This window comes from Nerophis lumbriciformis, linkage group LG19 (assembly GCF_033978685.3).
Source record: "Nerophis lumbriciformis linkage group LG19, RoL_Nlum_v2.1, whole genome shotgun sequence".
Taxonomy (NCBI): Eukaryota; Metazoa; Chordata; class Actinopteri; order Syngnathiformes; family Syngnathidae; genus Nerophis; species Nerophis lumbriciformis.
The window spans coordinates 23347182-23369160 of NC_084566.2; the positions used below are offsets into that span (position 1 = coordinate 23347182).

At 39.6% G+C, this 21979-nt stretch overlaps 1 protein-coding gene across 5 annotated transcripts in view; it reads left to right on the forward strand.

Annotated features, from left to right (window-relative positions):
* mib1 (MIB E3 ubiquitin protein ligase 1) overlaps positions 1-21979 on the forward strand; it is a 99569-nt gene that overhangs the window by 16137 nt on the left and 61453 nt on the right. For all 5 annotated transcript variants that reach the window (XM_061979262.2, XM_061979264.2, XM_061979265.2 and 2 more), the window contains 9 exons: positions 4668-4772; positions 7069-7135; positions 8254-8458; positions 8535-8718; positions 12289-12433; positions 12522-12655; positions 13847-13954; positions 14028-14225; positions 14322-14473. In XM_061979262.2, the coding sequence (XP_061835246.2) occupies positions 4668-4772; positions 7069-7135; positions 8254-8458; positions 8535-8718; positions 12289-12433; positions 12522-12655; positions 13847-13954; positions 14028-14225; positions 14322-14473 (1298 nt within the window). The remainder of the gene's footprint in view (positions 1-4667; positions 4773-7068; positions 7136-8253; positions 8459-8534; positions 8719-12288; positions 12434-12521; positions 12656-13846; positions 13955-14027; positions 14226-14321; positions 14474-21979) is intronic.

Here is a 21979-nt window from a genome sequence, read left to right on the forward strand (position 1 = left end):
ACACAACTAGAATATGTCATCAACATGCATTATCGCGATATAACACTAGTATTAAAAACTATTGTCGGCCAAGTTTATATCATTTATATCGTCTATATCGTGCAACTCTAATGCCAGGGCCATCGTATCGGGGGAGTAAGGTGATGACAATTCTAAGAGCCCATAGCCCGCTAGGGCCCACACATAGCCCCATTAGCCTTTATGACAAAATGATTATGCATACACTAAACTAATATGTATTCATACTAATTAATCCAAACTAAAACAAAGCTACAAGTCATTTAATATTCAAATTTCAAAATTTAAATAACTCCCTAGGGCCCATCTTTAAAAAATGGTTTGGTCCACACCATTGTTCCCTCTAAGGTGCATCCACAATTGCGCACTGCTTTCGTGTATCAGGCTAGGTGCACCGAAAATCTATGCAGCTCACAAAATCCAAGTCCAACCTAAACTCTGAACAAAATAAACATTACAATTAGAGATGTCCGATAATATCGGACTGCCGATATTATCGGCCGATAAATGCTTTAAAATGTAATATCGGAAATTATCGGTATCGGTTTCAAAAAGTAAAATGTATGACTTTTTAAAACGCTGCTGTACAGAGTGTTACATGGATGTAGGGAGAAGTACAGCGCGCCAATAAACCTTAAAGGCACTGCCTTTGCGTGCCGGCCCAATCACATTTTCTACGGGTTTTCACACACATACGTGAATGCAATGCATACTTGGTCAACAGCCATACAGGTCACACTGAGGGTGGCCGTATAAAAAAACTTCAACACTGTTACAAATATGCGCCACACTGTGAACCCACACCAAACAAGAATGACAAACACATTTTGGGAGAACATCCGCACCGTAACACAACATAAACACGACAGAACAAATACCCAGAACCCATTGCAGCACTAACTCTTCCGGGACGCTACAATATACACCCCTGCTACCCCCCACACCCCCAACTCAAACACCCCCCCACCCCAACCCCGCCCACCTCAACCTCCTCATGCTCTCTTAGGGAGAGCATGTCCCAAATTCCAAGCTGCTGTTTTGAGGCATGTTAAAAAAAATAATGCACTTGGTGACTTCAATAATAAATATGGCAGTGCCATGTTGGCATTTTTTTTCATAACTTGAGTTGATTTATTTTGGAAAACCTTGTTACATTGTTTAATGCATCCAGCGGGGCATCACAACAAAATTAGGCATAATAATGTATTAATTCCACGACTGTATATATCGGTATCGGTTGATATCGGAATCGGTAATTAAGAGTTGGACAATATCGGAATATCGGATATCAGCAAAAAAGCCATTATCGGACATCTCTAATTACAATTTATTCTGTCCAATTTTCGACAAGTGATCACAACAGATAAAACAATGACGACGTCAATCGAGACATTTTTTTGGAGAAGGACGTTGTTTGATTCAACAATCATTTTATTGAGCAAAACTGACTACTGTCGGCTGTAACCACACCAAAACAACATCAGCGACAAAACTAATATCTAGCCAAACTGTTCACTTTCTGTTGTAATTACACCAAAGCAAACACATTATATGTCGTATTGATAGCAACCGCTCTCTTTCATTTGCGTCAAATGACGCACTCACTTTTCTATATGCTTGGCTCACGGCCAGAAAAACAGTTGGAATATTCCAACACCACACACAAACTCTTTTAGGTTGTTACAATATGATACGGTTCACGGTTCAGTCAATGTCAATAAGAGCGTGTTGCTGTTTTGTAGGTTAGCTTACAGCAGCATGCTATCTCTTATTTTGGCAATATGAACAAGCATGGTACACCCACACTCTCCCATTACAATTGAGCTTATTCTAGTGTCGCGTATGAAGAATGTTAATTTATGGCTATAAATCATGAAATGCTGATTTGAAATGACATAAATGCTAATGAAAAACTCTGCAGTCATGTATTTAACAGACAAAAAGTTGTACATAGTAATCAGTGATGTTAGAAAAAAAAAAGCAAATGTTGTGGTGCAATTTTGAAATGAGTGCGCCGCATATGCTTGAAATGAGCAAAATACATAAATATTGAATATTATTATAAATGTGCCTGTCACTATATTACATATAGTATACCAGTGACGTGCGGTGAGGTTCATGACTGGTGAGGCACTGACTTCATCACAGTCAGATTTACAAACATATGAACCCTAAAGAGTATCTTATTCACCATTTGATTGGCAGCAGTTAACGGGTTATGTTTAAAAGCTCATACCAGCATTCTTCCCTGCTTGGCACTCAGCATCAAGGGTTGGAATTGGGGGTTAAATCACCAAAAATGATTCCCGGGCGCGGCGCCGCTGCTGCCCACTGCTCCCCTCACATCCCAGGGGGTGAGCAAGGGGATGGGTCACATGCAGAGGACAAATTTCACCACACCTAGTGTGTGTGTGTGACAATCATTGCTACTTTAACTAAACTTTAACTTTACACATACAAACTGTAGCACACAAAAAAAGCACATTTAATAAAAAAAACGTTATTATGGTCTTACCTTTACTTATAAGTGCGGGAACAGTGGTGTTCGTGTTGGAAGAGTTGTGAATGAATGAAATATGAAATCCGTGCTGCAGTCTGCAGGTGTACCTAATGTTATGTCCCTGCAGTCGTTCACGGCTCCTCCGGCGCGAGCATTGTTGTTTTTGCACTTTTTGGCTTCTTGTTAAGTGACTTTTTTTGGGTGGATTCGGTCTTGCACGTGAAGGGTTTGGGTGTGGGCTTTGGTTGGTGTGGCGCTCCCGTCGGGGGGTGCATTCTGCGGCGGGGGTGCGTTAACCGGCACCAGGAGGCGGGATTACTGCGAGCCTCAGCCAGTTCGTCTTTGCAGCAATTTTATGATTGCTCAGCACAAGAAATACTTTACACACATACAGTTGTTGACAAAATACACTGTACATTATATACCTCAGCTAACTAAACTATGGAAATGTATAATATAATTCATATAGCAATACGGTCTCACTGCACAGCAGGCCAGCAGTTAGCCGAGTCCGCAATCCATGTTGAGGCACAACTGAGTGACGTGCCTCAACTGGCTGCTGATCACCGCACTGTCTCTTCTCAGTATATGAACGGCAAATGTGAAAATTCAGCGATTTTGAATAAAAATAATCTAAAACTGGTGAAGTTAAATGGAAAATAACTTTATAGTATAATCACTGAATACATATAACAATTTAATTATTTTTTTTTCTTTTTACATTTTTTTTCTTTCCATGATGGCAGGTGAGGCCCCGCCTCCAGTTACCGCACGTCACTGATATATACATATTTACAGCATGTATATACAACATTTAATTAAGGTGTGTAGAGGTTTTAGGGGTGTTTAAGGCAGAATAGAGCGACTCCCTTTGGCTCCAGTATAAGCTGATTTTGATCGCATTTATTTACTATTTAGAATGCTTAAAAAAATAAAAACATCTGTGTTCTTGTCTTACCTAATGATTGTGAATGATAGGCAAAAAGCGCAGTTCCCCTTTAAGTTTGGTCCTTTAATAAATAACAGCAATTAACGATGACTATGTATGGAGGTTTGTGGGTTGTGCCGTACATACACTTGTGTCCACATACACATTCCGCGCCTATGAGCACTCTCCCTCATTTGTTCTCAAACTTCCAACGTATCAGGAAGCAGCAGCTCTCTACTCTCAATCAATATTAATTATTACTTAACCGGTCATTGCTTGTGCTCACTAATCCAGCGCTTCCCGTCGTATCCAGCTTCAACGTGTCATTTCGTCATTGCAACCTGTGTCTTGTGGCCACTTTGCCATAGTGGTCACTTTTGCTGTTTCCTTTGAGTAGTCGCTGTAGACAGGTTTCACTGTAATAACTTTGTATTTTGTCTTGTTCTGTGATTATTATCACACTTCTTTTTTCTGTTGTGTAAAGCCTGACTAAATAGCCAAAGAAAAAGGAAATGTGTAGATTTCAGATGTAAAAAAAAAAAGTAAATATGAATTGATATGTGATGTCACATGACAATTAGGTTTTGTGTGAATTAAAGAATGTTTGCTAAAATGTGCTATTACCTCAGGGAGTTTGTAATCCCTTACCAATGCTGCACATCTATTTTTTCCCCAGTTATAAAACATCATTATAAAGTCATCTAATTGACAGATGAGCTGGCTTTTGTTGTCCAGCACTACACTGTGTTTTCTGATTACGCTTCAGTCCCGATCATATTTTAAGAACCCCTCTTGGCAAATTAAAACTTCATTTTGCCATGTTATTTAATGGTATATCTTAGCACTATTTTATAGTGCTGGCAGCAGTATACGCGCCACGAAAAACATTATGCTAGTCCCGCTGCTTAGATATGCTGTTAGTTTAGCGGGAATGTTAACTGGGGCCATTAATCAATTACCTCTGGAAGGGTCTAGAAAGTAAATGTGTTTACTTGGTGCACATATTTTAATGAATAAATTAATTCATTGTGGTGATGTTCATTTCGTGGAACATTCTCAATATTGTATGCGAGCAAGCAATTGAATGCCAACCTTACTCTGGGCTTCTTTTTTTACTTTCACCTACCTGACATTGACCTTTATCATGCAATATACTCACAATTTATTGAGAGGCTACTCCATAATTAACTATTTTTAATTGTTCCTCTTCTTCCTCAACAGGTAACCGAGATCCAAGACTGGAGCGCAGCCAGCCCCCACAGTGCCGCCTACGTTCTCTGGGACAATGGGGCCAAGAACCTGTACCGGGTTGGCTTTGAGGGAATGGTGAGCTTACATCCAGTCTCACATGCACACACATACTGCTTCCTGCAATACTTCAGCTGTCAGGTGGCCTTTGTATTTGGCTGCAGGGTGGAGACTCTTCTTTATTATTTTATTTTTTTTGCTACTAGGCCTTTGTGAGAGCCACGTAGCCAGCAAGGCTTGGGCCGCCATTGTACAAGCAGCTGGAGGTGGAAACCATTTGCATAATAAAGGCAATCTGCTTTTTAAGGGGGATAGAGTGTGAACATGGAGGTCAATTTCTCGACGAAAGGGTGTGGTTGCGGGGTGCGGCGGCACACGCGTCTCAGTGGTCAAAACAAGCTTTTTCTCATTGGTGGAATTTTCTTTTTTATTGAAAGAGGCCTGCCAGATTTTCTTCTGGTAACGTAACAGATTTGGCTTTTGTTATTCTAATGCAGTGGAACTTCTGCGGTTGAAGGGGAAGGGGTGGTTTGGCTGAGGGGGGTATTTAATTACCATTCTTAACGGTCATCCTTGTGTAAAAATAACCGCTATTCATCGTAAGACATCGAAAAGGACTCCTACAGAGGAACTGCACTTTTTTTTTTTTTGGCTATCATTCACAACAATCCTAATGAGAGACAAGAAGACAAAAGTACATTTTTTTGCATTCTAATTTGTAAAAATTGGCTCGTTCTTGATGACTGGCAATGCAGCGAATCTAAATCCCTTTAAAAACGCAACCAAAAACCGTCAACAATACTTCATTTAATTAATGTTCAGTGACCTGTATAATAACCAAATTGTAGCAACATTGTTATTGTAAGAGCGAACAGTGAGGAACTCTTTCTAGCGTAGTAAGACATCGTCTTGGGACGGCATGCAAAGGCATTAGCCGTAAGCTAGCTACGGAAAGAGATAAGCTAGTTTTTGCGTCAGCATCTGAATGGCCTTTGAGTTTGTAATGCACAACACAATGCGATGGGACACCAATCTGTACTGACTGAAAAACATGAACAATCATGTTACAGTATCTGTAAAGTATTAATCCACATTTCATGTTTTGTTGTACACAGAAAGTTTGACAGCAAGTGTACTGTAGTTGTAATAACAAGCATGATGTGCTGCATGTATCATGAGCAATATTAAAGTCACTCATTTGATGGACAGTTGTCTGTTTGGTTCAGCTGGCCGGGCAAGTTTTTTCAAGTTGACTTTGTGTATGCACGCCATATACAGTCATGGTCAAAAGTTTACATACACTTGTAAAGAACATAATGTCATGGCTGTCTTGAGTTTCCAATAATTTGTACAACTCTTTTTTTTTTGTGATAGAGTGATTGGAGCACATACTTGTTTGTCATAAAAAACATTCATGAAGTTTGGTTCTTTTATGAATTTATTATGGGTCTACTGAAAATGTGACCAAATCTGCTGGGTCAAAAGTATACATACAGCAATGTTAATATTTGGTTACATGTCCCTTGGCAAGTTTCACTGCAATAAGGTGCTTTTGGTAGCATCCACAATCTTCTGGCAAGCTTCTGGTTGAATTTTTGACCACTCCTCTTGACAAAATTGGTGCAGTTCAGCTAAATTTGTTGGTTTTTTGACATGGACTTATTTCTTCAGCATTGTCCACATGTTCTCAATTGGGTTTAAGTCAGGACTTTGGGAAGGCCATTCTAAAACCTTAATTCTAGCCTGATTTAGCCATTCCTTTACCACTTTTGATGTGTGTTTGGGGTCAATGTCCCTTCAGCTTGTTTTATTATTGGCTGTTGTCATTTTGTATTAATGAAATGTATTAAAATTTTACAGTACCGGTAATTTGCTTTGCACAATGCCACTTATAACACGAAGCTAAGATGTATATTAATGTTTTTTTTTCCAGTTGGCCCAGCATATAATGTTTACACATACATTGGATTGGTAACTTATAGCATCTTTAATACACAAAATGCTTCAAAAGGGCCCTCCTGCATCCTTCAATTTTCCTGTATGGAGCCCTTGCTGGGAAAAGTTTGGCCAGTTTGTGGATACTGTGTACACAATCACAAGCTTGATGCAGCAAGACAAAGGAATGTTTTGTCCGCCTCCCTTGAACTCTGCCACACATGCGATGTGACATGCCGTCTTGCAATGTAGTGTCTCATTGCCCTGATATTGTCTCTGATATTATCTGTTTTCCGAAAAAACAAAAACAAAACCCATACTCGTGCTGCATCTTAAGTGTCTGCAATCTCTTTGTTTTTATTATTTATGGGTGTGCCCTTTTCTGTGACGGAATTACCTCAGGCCACTGACTGACCTCTCTGCTTCTCGTCTATCACAGTCGGATCTGAAATGCGTTCAGGATGCCAAAGGAGGGTCCTTTTACAGGGACCACTGTCCTGTGTTAGGTAAGTCGGACCATTATTGTCATTATTGGACCAATTGCTGGTGCAGCAAATTCGAGGGCAGATGGGGAATTTTCTGGTGTAGGAGACCACTAGATGGCAGCCCCACCTTGTTTCCTGGCTACCATATGACCAACTCTGTATTCCAAGAATATATGGATTCATTTATTCCCCATATTGGCCTAAATTATACAATTTGATTCATGTTAGGTTTATGTATATTTTGAACATGTAAACAAGATTAGACAATAATACAGCAGATATTTACAGTGTTACACAAAGTTCAACATGTCCATAAAAGAGAAGGAAGACGCAGATCTGATCTAATGCAGCCCCTGTTCCATATCTCAAATATTACTAATACTTTCGTTCACTTCCTGAATTCAATCTGTAACATAGATATTTACATACAATACCTTTCCTTTTCAGACATGACCGCGATAAATTAATTTCTACAATGTAGGACTAAATACAAATGGAATATTTTCATAGCTAGAACATTACAAAACCTGAGGCTGAGCTAATTAGTGGCCACGATACTGAACAGAGCTCTGCTTGGTTTTTGTCTCATCTAGTGGGAAATACTACTGTAGTGTTGATATTTTTAGTTAATTTATATTATTATATTATTTATATTTTTAGTTAATTTATATTAATATATATATATTAATTTATAGCTTATGTATATATATATATATATATATATATATATATATATATATATGGCATATATATATATATATATATATATATATATATATATATATATATATATACCGTATATATATATATATATATATGTATATATATATATATATATATACCGTATATATATATATATATATATACCGTATATATATATATATATACCGTGTATATATATATCTATCTATCTATCTATAGTGAGGTAGATTACCTCAATTTGGTCATTTGATAAGAAGCTTGCCTGCTGAAAAAATGTGGGCAAACCTATCGTAGATTATTTAATATTAAGGTTAAAGAGTCTTCCTTTGTTTAAGAGTAAATGTTATGTGCTTTCTGTGTCCTAAATGTAACTTGTCTTAATTGTGATGTGTGGATGATGATTGATTTGTGAGATCATCTTTATCGTTTTCTTGCAGGTGAGCAGAATGGCAACAGAAACCCCGGTGGTCTTCAGATTGGAGACCTAGTCAACATCGATTTAGACCTCGAGATCGTCCAGTCACTCCAGCATGGCCATGGCGGCTGGACTGACGGCATGTTCGAGACTCTTACCACCACAGGCACGGTGTGTGGCATTGATGAAGATCACGACATTGTGGTTCAGTATCCCAGTGGGAACAGGTGAGTTTTGATCATGTAATCACTGCTGCCGAATTCACCCACTCACCTTGTGTCTATTCGTTTTGCTTCTTCGCAGGTGGACCTTCAACCCTGCTGTGCTGACAAAAGCCAATGTGGTGCGCAGCGGTGAAGTTGCTGCTGGGGCAGAGGGAGGCAGTTCCCAGTTCCTGGTGGGCGATCTGGTTCAGATTTGCTACGACATTGACCGCATCAAGCTGCTACAAAGAGGCCATGGAGAGTGGGCGGAGGCCATGTTGCCTGTAAGTCCACTCTTTTTTTTAATTCATACACAGTCTGTCAGGGAATTGTCCTTTTTTGACACTGTATTAATTAGAGACTGACAGTTACAGTCTATGGTGCCCTCTTGCTAAACGTTTAAAAAGAGTCTTGTCTATAGAGGCCACCAGTTAAACATGGCCAGCGGACACAAATTTTGCATCCCGGAATAGCTTTTCTACTTTATTTAGTAGGGCTGCAATTATCGATTATATAGTTAGTTTGTTTGTAATCAAATAAAACACTTTTTCTAACCTCAATGCGACTTTTAGAGAAAACCGTTAAGTTAAGCAAGGATTTTCCGACTTACCTTTCTTCTTTCTTCTTAGAAATGCACATACCATTAAAATTGGACATTTAACACTGGAGAATCAACTTATATTACCCGTACTTATATAAAAAAAAACAAAAAAAAAACTGCGTAGACAGATAAACAGGGATAGAAAATAGATGGGTAATAGATAATAAACAACCAAACTAAATACAACGATTCTGATTAAGTATGATAAATTGAGTGACTATGTATTTAACAATTTAACACATACATGATTGAAAAGATATTAATTGGAGGAGGGGTTGGGGGATGATTGGAGGAATGGTGGAGTGTTTGATTTTTGGCTAGAGTGAGTGTAGTGTTTGAGCAGAAAATGCTGTATTGCTGTTCTGTTCTTGGGTGTTCCAATCCTCCAAATAGAGAGACAGGAAAGAGCTTTCATAGAGTCCCCCAAAAAGGGGTTCATAAAGTCAGGGAAAAAAAACGAAAGTGCGTCGAAAGAAATGTCTCCTAAGAATATCACTTTCACCGTTTTGTGGAATACAATCGGAACATGCTTGTGTCTGCAGCAATCACTTTGTAAAATGTTTGAACATTTGATTTGTTTGAGAAATTGTCTGTGACGCAATCAAGTTTATTTTCTATAATATTAGTTGTGTTTGAGAGCAGAACTAAACGTAAGAAAAGGACAAGACATGGCATTAGTTTACGCACTTTTGTGGTTGCAATGCCCAATTATAACTACAAAGGCCTGGTTGTTCAAATAAACTAACGTCATGTTAAGTCTGAGTAATAAATATTGTGATTGTTGGTCCAATCCACCTTATTTTTGTTGTCAATTTTAATAACAGAAACTAAACGTTTAATTGTTGTTGTGCAGGAAAGCCAAGTGCTTTATTCAACATGGTTGACCACATTATAACGTCAGTGGTGCTATTTGTTAGCATAAAGAAAATATCCTTAGGAGTATTAATAAACTAGATGAATAAATCTCTCGTAGGCTCAACAGCATATACTGAATCTTGATATTGCTAGCAAACATTGCTGAACAACAGACATCTATAGCTAAATAATGACACACAATATGAACTTCACACCATAAAAACAATTACAGACATGAATTGTAGATGACAGACTAATATTTATAGCAGGAATTCAACTGTAAACAAACGTTTCCTTTTTCTCATTTGCGTCACAATCACAGCAGCACGGCACTCGTTATGTCAATCAAATACGTTACTTATTAATGCACGAATAAGTCCAACTTTGTCTTTCACAGATGAATGCTTAATTTGTGGACACCTCAGATTTAAAGACATGATGTGCCTCTAATCTTTTCTTCTCTAAATCCGTGTGTGCCAAATGAAGTGAGGTCGAAGTGAGCAGTAACGTCTTGATGATGATAAATGATTTGAAACTTTAAAAAATATATTTTTCTTAACAGTGTAAAAATCCATTGCATCCCATTTTTTTATATTTTTTTCATGATTTCTTATAGGTTTGCCTCCAAACCTTTCAAAGTACATCAAAATCTGCACTGATTCAGTTTAATAAACTGTAGCCTAATGGGGCTTTAGACCATCTCCTGAAAGCCTGAAATGCCTGGATGTGTCTTTAGGTCACGTGATTGCAACCCAGTTATAGCTCTATCAGCACTCCACCAGTCCTGCACGCAGCATTTTATTGTGACATTCAACCAGATTTATTTTGTTTATGTGTCGTACTTCCTGTCTCACTCTACGCCATTTGTGCGAAATTGCTGCGGCTTTGCTGCAGCATCCAGTAAAAATAGAGGCCTTGTGTACTTGCTGCTGAGAGCTCCAGAGCAATAGAGCTGCTGGAAGTTGACTAATGACTAGAGTGGAAACGTACAGTATCGGCATCACACCCGCAACACAAGTACACTGTGTGTAATGTGTCAGTTGTTGTTATTGTTTACTCTGTTTTTATGTTAAACTTGTTTCAATATAAATTGTTTAGTGTTTTCCTGCATAATGTTCAACTTGTGAGATTGTCATGGCAACCTGTGTATTGTAGCTACTTGTCTATAGTGGCTACGTATGCTGTTTCCCTTGAGTCGTTGCTAAAGACTGACATGTTTGATTTTGACTATGTACCCATTTTTTAAGGAGCGCCGTAAGTGACTGATCCGTTGGCGGTCCTCTTCTTGTCTCCCTGTAATGTATGTCTGCTCTTAGTGGGACTGTGCCGAAAATGTAATTTCAGTTCTTATATGTCTTGTACATGTTAAAGAATGGACAATAAAGATCATCTTGAATTTTGAATTATCCAGGTGAAACTCAAAAAAATTGATTGTTTGAGTCAGCAATTTCAGCATTTCAACTTCAAATGTGAAATTAATGTGACATAAACTCATTACATAAAAAGTGAAATATGTCAAGATTTTATTTTTGATAATTTTGATGATCATAGTTAACAGTTTTTGAAAACCCAAAATTTTCTGAAATTTTCAATTTGAGGTTTTCATAAGCTGGAAGCCATAATCATCACAACTACCGGTATACCAAAATAAGTCTTGAAATATCTTGAGTTGCATGTTTATTAGCCTGAGTCATATATTTGTTTCACTTTGTGAATGTAATTGCTGGTAAAAACGAACCTTTGCATGATTTTCTAATGTTTTGAGTTTCACCTGTAGAAGATTCGGTGGTTAATTGAATTGGGATGTTTACTTGCACGTGCAAGCCGTCCTTCAAGCTCTTTGTTTTACTTCCAAGACATTTGGTTATTTTTCTTTAAACAACTATGAACAGTATCTGTAGCTTATGAAGAGTATTCACTGCTGTCACGCGTCATTAAAATAATGTTCGACCAATTCACTCCAAGATGTCACCTCTCTGCCATAATGGACCGTGCATCACTGACTAATGAACCGTTCCCTACATGAATCTTGACAAACTCTAAAGTGTTAGAACTTTGAAGTAATGCGGATTAAGACATTATTGTTCACTAGTTTGTTGTCCCTGTAGAGGCTCTGCTATACAGATGATGGATAGCGTAGCAAGTTGAGATGTGTCTCTTTCTTTACATTCATTCTCTATCACTAAAATGGAATTGTTTTTTGTGTGTCATTTATCACTTTGTATTTTTTGCTTGGAGCTTTGTCTTTCGGCTGTGAAGGACAGTTCTTCTCAGCTTTTCTTTGTGCCTCTATTTTGACATTTTTTTAAGTTATTTGTGTGTATATTAATATACAACACATACTGTACCCCTAAGAAAACTTTTATTCTAATGAGTTTGTGGCATCATTTTTCAACAGACCCTTGGGAAGGTGGGCCGCGTGCAGCAGATCTACTCTGACAGTGACCTGAAGGTTGAGGTTTGTGGGACGTCGTGGACGTACAATCCTGCCGCCGTCACTAAGATTGCTCCTTCGGGGTCCGCTGTCAGCAACGCCTCGGGAGGTTTGCACCACCCCCACCGCTGCCATGACTTCATGACGATGGCACACAATCCCTATTATGATGTTTTTCCTCTTTCTGTTTTTCCCAGAGCGTCTGTCTCAGCTGCTGAAGAAGTTGTTTGAGACACAGGAGTCCGGCGACATCAACGAGGAGTTGGTCAAGGCTGCAGCCAATGGAGATCTGGCCAAGGTGGAGGACATTTTAAAGAGACCTGATGTTGATGTAAGTGCTTCAACTACCACCTGGCGGCGCTCATCATTTTTGTCCAGGCTGTTTTAGAGTCTACAAGTTTGCGCTGCTGTACCCTTTGCAAATTTGATACTTTGGGAACAGGTTTGATAATTTTTATTTGTCAGTGAAAGTCAGTAGGCATTTTTATTACAGCTGATTTGTGCATTTTAATATGAAGAGGCTTCGCTACGAGCCTCAGACCTTAGGTATGATTCCATCTCAAAGATTTAACTGTGGAAACCGCACTTTTCTTCAAGTATGTCAGAAATATTAGTCATCCCTTATTAGCCTTTCTGACTGTGGTTGGCAGGCGCGCGAGGGAAGCAGCTGGCTGCTAAAGGGCAAATGTTTATGGCCTCCAAATTTAAGGCTAAACTCTTTCTCTTCCACTCAGAGGTGCAGGCATTAAATAAGACAAGCTGGCTATCTGAGGCTGTGGTCTTTTTTTGGATTTCTTAATGTTGGGGCAAACACATGGCTATCGTTAAACTCACTAATATTGTTCAACACGCATGCACTTTTTGATAAAAATTGAAACAATGAAATGCTCAATTGATAATCCAGATGTAGAATATATCTAATTAGTGCGCAAATAGTCCTGACCGCTCTCATCCCAGTATATTGGGGCTGAGCGCCTCGAAGAAGAGGGCTGAGATCCTCCCACTTCTGCATCTTCCTCCTCAATCTGAAAAGCATTACCGCAGGGCCCAGAGGAGGCACAAAGCGCATTGGTGTGCACTGCAGCACAAACCTTATTCACTCACTAGAAGCCAGTTGAGATGTGCACACTTTGTGTTTGGGTGTGTTGCCAGAAGAAACTCCAGTTTGCCAACCAGAAGACACTCAGATTATTACTGGTTACACTTAGTTTACACTATTGACTTAAGTCATAGTGAGAGTGTGAATAACTGTGTGGGTAAATGCTGGCCATATGCCCCACTGCCTTTCACTGGAATTATTTGTTTAAAGCTGAGCACACAAAGCCTGACCGTGATCTGCCTGCCAGGACAAGAGATGTCTGGAGACTCCCAAATGAGTCCACATGAATATTTATACCCTAAGTTTTTGCAGCGTAGTGATGAAACACGGCCTTGCATGCAGACTCTGATGTCTCATCTGGCTAATTGAGTGGACACATATTTGCACACTCACCATGATTATGACATCTGACTGTTCTCACAGGTGAACGGGCAGTGTGCTGGACACACGGCTATGCAGGCGGCCAGTCAAAATGGCCACGTGGATGTCTTGAAGCTGCTACTCAAGCACAACGTAGATCTGGAGGCAGAGGTTAGCATGACTAAACAGTTTTCCTATAGTCATACTTTTGCACCACACCTCATCACTGGTGTACCGTACGCAGGACAAAGATGGGGACCGGGCGGTGCACCACGCAGCCTTTGGAGACGAGGGCTCCGTCATTGAGGTCCTGCAACGAGGCGGCGCCGACCTGAACGCCAGGAACAAGCGCAGGCAGACTCCGTTACACATAGCTGTCAACAAGGGCCACTTGCAAGTGGTGAAAACCCTGCTGGACTTTGGCTGCCACCCTAGCCTCCAGGTAACGCATCACAACCACCTCCTCAATTGAATATGTTTAAAATGTAATCACAGCTAATGTACTGCGAGTGGTCATAACCCAAGGTTCCTGGTTTAGGATTCTGAGGGAGACACACCCCTGCATGACGCCATCAGCAAGAAGAGGGATGACATGTTGTCAGTGCTGCTGGAGGCGGGCGCCGACGTCACTATCACCAACAATAACGGCTTCAACGCCTTGCATCACGCTGCATTGCGAGGAAACCCCAGGTATGAACCCATAAACCTGGATTATGCTCCAGCGTCGAGGCGCTTGCGTATATTACACTGGCTCACTCCTCCCCTTCTGAACCCTCTCGCATAGCTTGAAGTGCACCCCCCTCAAAAAATTTGACCTTGCTACGTGGCCCTTAAAGGCTATGGTTGTTTTTTTTGTTCTTATCATTATTTTATGTATGTATATGACTAGGGTTATAACAATATTAAATTTTCATATTGTGACCAAAAATATCACGGTTATCAAAAAGTACTTATACACGCACAAAAATATTTTCACTAATTTATATTTAGAATATTGAATAATAACAATAAGACATTTAATCAACTTTTTTGGCAGAAGAAACATTAAATATTATTCTGGCTTCTTAGGAGACATTTAATTTGAGTGTGTGTATATATTAATCTTCTTCCATTTTGATTTAAAAAGGCTTTAGTGTTTTTTTTCATGATAAAGGAACAGCAGTGCTTCCCTTCCGGTTTATGTTATGTCACGCAAGTTCACTTCCCTCCGTAACGTATATATATATATATATATATAGATCAGTCACTCTAAGAGAGCACAGCCTGTAGATTCATGGTGAGCAATTGAATATCTTAGTTGCTCAGACAGCAATGTGTTTTAACAAGTTAATGTCTCTTGAGCCCCAATTACACTGCACACCAAATCTGATGTTTTTGCCCTTAAATGACACAAAGCGCTTCAAATCTGATCTTTTCGCTTCAGACCACATCAGGCAGTAGTCCAAATTCGATTGCAATCAGCTTTGGGCGTGCTACATCATTTGAGTGCGCGGGGAAAGATGCAGCTTGCCAGCGGAAGTGAATAGATACTTCATCACAACATCCTTTTTCGATGAGCAAAGTCTTTTTTTAAACGGACACATTTTCGATGCATCACTAGTCAGTAGTGCACAAATAATAGGCTATATGTAATGTATGAATACATACTTTGATTCCGAAGAAATAGTGATTGTTGAAGGACCGGAATTGACACGGTGGCGTATTTGTTTGCATGCTATGTTCATTGCGTAAGTTGTTTACGTAAGTTAGTTGAAAAATAAAGCTAACGTATATCCACGCTGATGTATATATTACACTATATACTGTATATTCATTCATACATTATATTACTTTTTAGTAATATTTTCACGTAAAAAACCCACTAATATTTAAGGTGTGGTGACTTTTTATTCTATTTTGTAGTAGTAGTATTAGTAGTGACTTCCATGGTCATTTACGGATTCCGGTCAAATTCTTTGTTTTCACTTTATCAAACTGCGCATGGTAATGACGTCAAGGCCACATTGGGGCCTGTGTGCATTTATACTAGAGTCTAATAAAGATTACATTTTACTTACACTTTAAACAGCCAGCTAGAAAAAATCATATTTCTATAAAATCAGATTTGGGCCACTACTTTGGCTTGCAGTTTAAACGCTGTCTTTTATTCATGTTAGCATTTAAGCTTGGTAGTGAGCTAGCGCTAGCTTGCTTCTCCAGTAAATGAGCAGTGTCACCAGTTGGTTAGTTTATTGAAGTGCGGTTATTAATCACGATTTTAGGATCATTATCATTTAAAACGGTAATACTAACCGTTGGGAGTTTTAGCACAGTTTTTCATTATACCGTTTATCATTACTTCCTTATATACTACTGTTTCACATGGCGTACAACACCTTTCTGAACACAGATCAACATTTGCCATTAAAATGATTGTTGTAACAAAACCATTAGTTCCAGCTTCAATAACCGTACGTTTCTCTTTTTAGTTACTATACCTCGCTTGCGATGAAGGAAGCTAACAAACTAAATGGTTGATGAGAGTTATGGTTGGTCAGTTGACGCTCTGAAAAACAATTCACCACTGTGTTTCGTCAAAGAATTGCACGTCATGCGCTCAACCTCGACAGAGACCTATTAAAAGGATCCAAATGGCGTAGGTGGGGACGCCCTAGTGACAAAGCAAAAGCATAATCCAGTCTTCATCTGTCGCTGCTAAATGTTGCTGCATGCTTGCCATCTGCAAGGAAATCTTATAGGTTAGTTTTTTTTAACTTTCAAATTACATTAACACAAATTGCGGGTCAAACACTGTGAAGCCTTGTAGATTTTGTTGTGTTCACAACCCATTGCCTTAACAAAATTATAGACATGGGGAAAAGTAATTGCCTCTGGGATCCTTTCTGATTTCTGCTGACAAAACCCTTTAATTTAAATTTAATTCAGACTGTTCAGTGTGCATATCACATTTAGAGACCTCACAGTGTTTGATTTTTTGCGCAAAATCTATACATTAAACTGGCACATGATTCATCTCCAGCTACTTTGCACTTCACAGACTTTTGGGCACATTTGATAAAAGATTAAAAATCCCTAGAGAATAAAAATATATTTTCTTCCACCTTCCCAGACATTTAGGAAGGCTTCAAATAATTGTTGCAGATGTGTTTTTGTAGTGCTGTTGTTGGCCTTTCAATTGTTTATATACTCTGTGTTGTGACCAGAGGCTGGCTTAAAGCGGCTGGTCGGGCATTAGAAGTTGTCCTTGGCCGTATCTATTTATGTCTCTTGTTGGCTTTTTGTTCTGCGACCACCAGCATTTTAAAGGTGACTTCCTTTCCGGGAAAGGGGGGGGGGGGGTCTCCCTGATGGATATTATACGGTCAGGGTTGGAGATCCTTCTACAAGTCGTGGTTAATCCAGCTTGAGTGGCATTCCCCTTCTTTGGCATTATTTAAATTGTCATAAGCATCTGTGGAACATCTGGCTGCTGCCTGGCTTTGTTGACTTGTGCTACACTGCTGAATGAAATTGTCAACACTTTTTTTCCTCTGCCTGAGACTCATCAAACAGGCACATAAAAAGGGAAAAAAGAAATTGCACATAAAGTTAAAAGTATCAAGAGTTTACTCTTGATTGTAAAAGAGACTGGAGGCGTTTAAAGACAATGAGTTTTTTTTTTTTAGCTCTAAAAAGAAAACTACACTAATAAACGAATGTGTAGATAAAGGGGGGTGCAAGTTAAAAGCGTACAGGAGCATAATCTCATTTTTTCTGCTTTTATTCACGACCTCTCCCGCCATGTACAACTTTCCGGTGATTTTCATCTATACTTGCCTGTCCAGAAGTGGTGTGATCAGGTGGCGATAAACTGCAAAATGTTATGCCCCTTGCCTCACTGGAAAGCAATCATTTATTCCATGCACATACCTCCCTCCTCGTTCTGCTTTATTTATTTAAAGAAGGTCTTAGGCTGGCAGAGGTGGACTTGAAATTGCTTGCTTGCATAAAGTATACGTACAGTTTGTTGTGGTTTATGTTTGTACAGCAGGATTCAGATTGTAAAGGAAGGGAGGAGGGCAAATTTAGTGGAGGACTCTTTGGACTTGATGAAAAATGCTGTAGTGCAGCAGTATTGTGTCAGGGCCTCTGTAGTGTTGTGTTCTTGTGTGTGCGTGCGCGTGGGAGTGTGTGTGTACGGTGTGTACTGTGTGTGTATGTAGGTGTAGCCCCGCCCCCCCCTTCTTGCCTCAGAGACAAGAAGATATACGTCCACCTCTGTAGTCTGCCCATTTACTTTTATTTCATGCTCCAGCTCCTCCAATATCAATGAGCCAGACCACAAGTCCTCAAGCCCTCTAACATATCTTCCCCCAGGCTGAGGCTAAACCACCTACCTGGTGTGTTTTAGCAGTTGTTTCAATCGAATGCTTATTTTTCTTTTTAAAAAAACCTACCCTTGATGTGCGTCTGAAAAAATGTGTGGAGATCTGTAGCTGATGTGTGAGACCCTATAGATTACAGACATGTAACGAACGACCTGCTGGTGTTAATGTTAATGTTTATGTGTTATTCATGTTCAGAGTTCCCATGATGGTGAACATATTGTGCCTAAAAGGGGATTGGCGCAGAATCAGGAAGTGTTGTAGTGTATCTGGGAGTGAAGACAGACGTGTGCACTGGAGGGAATGCTCGTTGGAATTGAGCCTGTAGTTAGCAATAGATTGGCAATAAAAGCTAAAAAGGGTGTTGGACTTTGTGTGATTTCTTCTAGACGGTACAATACATTATGTTACTTAAATTTTTATCCGGTACAAAACCCAAAACCAGTGAAGTTGGCACGTTGTGTAAATGGTAAATAAAAACAGAATACAATGATTTGCAAATCCTTTTCAACCTATATTCAATTGAATAGACTGCCAAGACAAGATATTTAATGTTCGAACTGAGAAACTATTTTTTTGTGTGCAAATAATCATTAACTTAGAATTTAATGGCAGCAACACATTGCAAAAAATTTGTCACAGTGGCATTTTTACCACTGTGTTACATGGCCTTTCATTTTAACAACACTCAGTAAACGTTTGGGGAACTGAGGAGACCAATTTTTGAAGCTTTTCAAGTGTAATTCTTTCCCATTTTTGCTTGATGTACAGCTTAAGTTTTTCAACAGTCCGGGGTCTCCGTTGTTGTATTTTACACTTCTCAATGTACCACACATTTTCAATGCGCGACAGGTCTGGACTACAGGCAGGCCAGTCGAGTACCCGCACTCTTTTACTACGAAGTCATGCTGTTGTAACATGTGCAGAATGTGGCTTGGCATTGTCTTGCTGAAATAAGCAGGGGCGTCCATGAAAAATACATTGCTTGGATGGCAACATATGTTGCTCCAAAACCTGTATGTACCTTTCAGCATTAATGGTGCTTTCACAGATGTGTAAGTTATCCATGCCTTGGGCACTAATACACCCCTATACCATCACAGATGCTGGCTTTTGAACTTTGCGCCTATAACAATCCGGATGGTTCTTATCTTCTTTGGTCCGGAGGACACGACGTCCACGGTTTCCAAAAATAATTTGAAATGTGGAATCGTCAGACCACAGAACACTTTTCCACTTTGCATCAGACCATCTTAGGTCTGATGCAAAGCGTTTCTGGGTGTTGTTGACAAATGGCTTTCGCTTTGCATAGTGGAGTTTTAACTTGCACTTAGAGATGTAGCGATGAACTGGTTTTCTGAAGTGTTCTTGAGCCCATGTGGTGATAATCTTTACACACTGATGTCGGTTTTTGAAGCAGTAAGGGATCGAAGGTCACGGGCATTCAATGTTGGTTTTCGGCCTTGCCGCTTACGTGCAGTCATTTATCCAGATTCTCTGAACCTTTTGATGATATTACGGACCGTAGATGGTGAAATCCCTAAATTCCTTGCAATAAATGATAATGATAAATGGGTTGTACTTGTATAGCGCTTTTCTACCTTCAAGGTACTCAAAGCGCTTTGACACTACTTCCACATTTACCCATTCACACACACATTCACACACTGATGGAGGGAGCTGCCATGCAAGGCGCTAACCAGCACCCATCAGGAGCAAGGGTGAAGTGTCTTGCTCAGGACACAACGGACATGACGAGGTTGGTACTAGGTGGGGATTGAACCAGGGACCCTCGGGTCGCGCACGGCCACTCTTCCACTGCGCCACGCCGTCCCTATATATATAGCTCATTGAGAAATGTTGTTCTTAAACTGTTTGAGAATTTGCTCACGCATTTGTTCACAAAGTGGCGACCCTCGCCCCATCCTTACGATTTACACAATGTGCCAACTTCACTGGTTTGGAGTTTTTAAAAAAAACAAAAACCTTATTTTTAAAGTGTGGCTGCTTTTATTTTGCTGTAGCAGGTACATTTGTTCAATTACATGTAGGGAAAGTCCTGATGAAAGTACCTGAGCATGCTCAGATTAAGTGTAATCTAATAACATGCCTTCCGACTTGTCCAGGGTGTTTGCTGCCTTTTGCCGCAGTGCAGCTGGGATAGGCTCCAGCCACCCCGCGACCCTGAGAGGGACAAGGGGTAGAAAATAGATTAATTGAAAACTTCCTCCCACCGCCAAAAACATGCTCCTGGGGATAGGTTGATTGGCAACACTAAAATTGCCCCGAGTGTGTGAATGTGAGTGTGAATGTTGTCTGTGTATATGTGTTGGCCCTGCGATGAGGTGGCGACTTGTCCAGGGTGTACTTCGCCTTCCGCCCGAATGCAGCTGCGATAGGCTCCAGCACCCCCCGCCACCCCAAAAGGGACAATCGGTAGAAAATGGATGGATGGATGGATGGATTAATTGAGAGTGTAAAAATGCAGTGAAACCTTTTTTCAAGTTCAAACACAAGCCATTCTCGACTTCCACTCACCATCTTAAAACTTACAGGCTGTGTTTAACTGTCATACAAATGTAAAAGTAAGTGGACCACTATAACATTAATACATAATGGCACCTAAGCTAGTATTACCAGATACGTTTTCAAACACGCGTTTGGAGGCTCACTGCCTCAAATGTGAGTCAGCAAATACCCCTGCACAGTCTTATCACGTGACTGTAAATTGCACTGTGTCGCCCCCTATAGGTTGTGTTAAAAATGCTTTGGAAGACATGTTAGCATATATGTAATAAATATGTCCTTAAAGTTTTACAACAGTTCAAATGACCTTGGCCGATACTAATATAGATCTGATATATCAGCACGAATCATCCATCCATCTTTTACCGCTTGTCCCTGTCGGGGTCGTGGGCGTGCTGGAGCCTATCCCAGCTGCACTCAGGCGGAAGGCGGTGTACACCCCGGACAAGTCTCCACCTCATCGATTCATACATGCATTTATTATTTTGTAGTGTGGAACATTAGAAAAGGCTTGATCAAATTAAATTACTTAAACCGAGAAAAAAACCACTAACCTATTTATTACTAACCGTTTTTTGGCAACACTAAGTGGCCACAATAATTTATTGTGTTAAGCTCATGACACAGTCAAAAAGAAGGATGCGAGCACGTTTGTTACTGGATACTTTTTAATATGTTTTGATTGAGAAGTTTATTGACATCTTAAAGAATTGAATCCATGTAATGCTTTAAAAAGGCAAATGGATGGCACAAAAAGCCAAAAAGCTTGTTTCCAGTGTGGTCCATTAAATGTTCATCACATTTGATACATTCAATAATAAAATATATATAACCTGTAACATGTATATAAAACATTACGTTTAAAAAATGGATAAATTATGTAGTATACATGTCAGGTGATTTGAGAAACAATATATACAACAAATGGGGGGGGGTATATACACTATGTACATGAAAAGCTTCTGCTTTGTAGACTTATTATCTGTAAGTAATATAACTAACTATTTGATTCTTATTTGTATTGATGAATGTTGTGTTTAAGAATGCAGTGTTGTTCAATTAAGGACACCTACTTTGTATGTCTGGCTTGTGTAACTTACCTTTTGTAAGTGGCTTTACTAAAATACAGGAAAACGGGAGGACATTTAGTTGTTAACTTGCTGTCAAGCTTTGCACAAGTAATTCTGCTGCTGGACTGCTTCTATCAGAGTGCTTATATCAGAGATTGCAGACCGATACAATCCAATTTTTCTTTTTTTGCTGATATCGGACTGATATATTAATGAGGGATTAACATTTGGTTGCA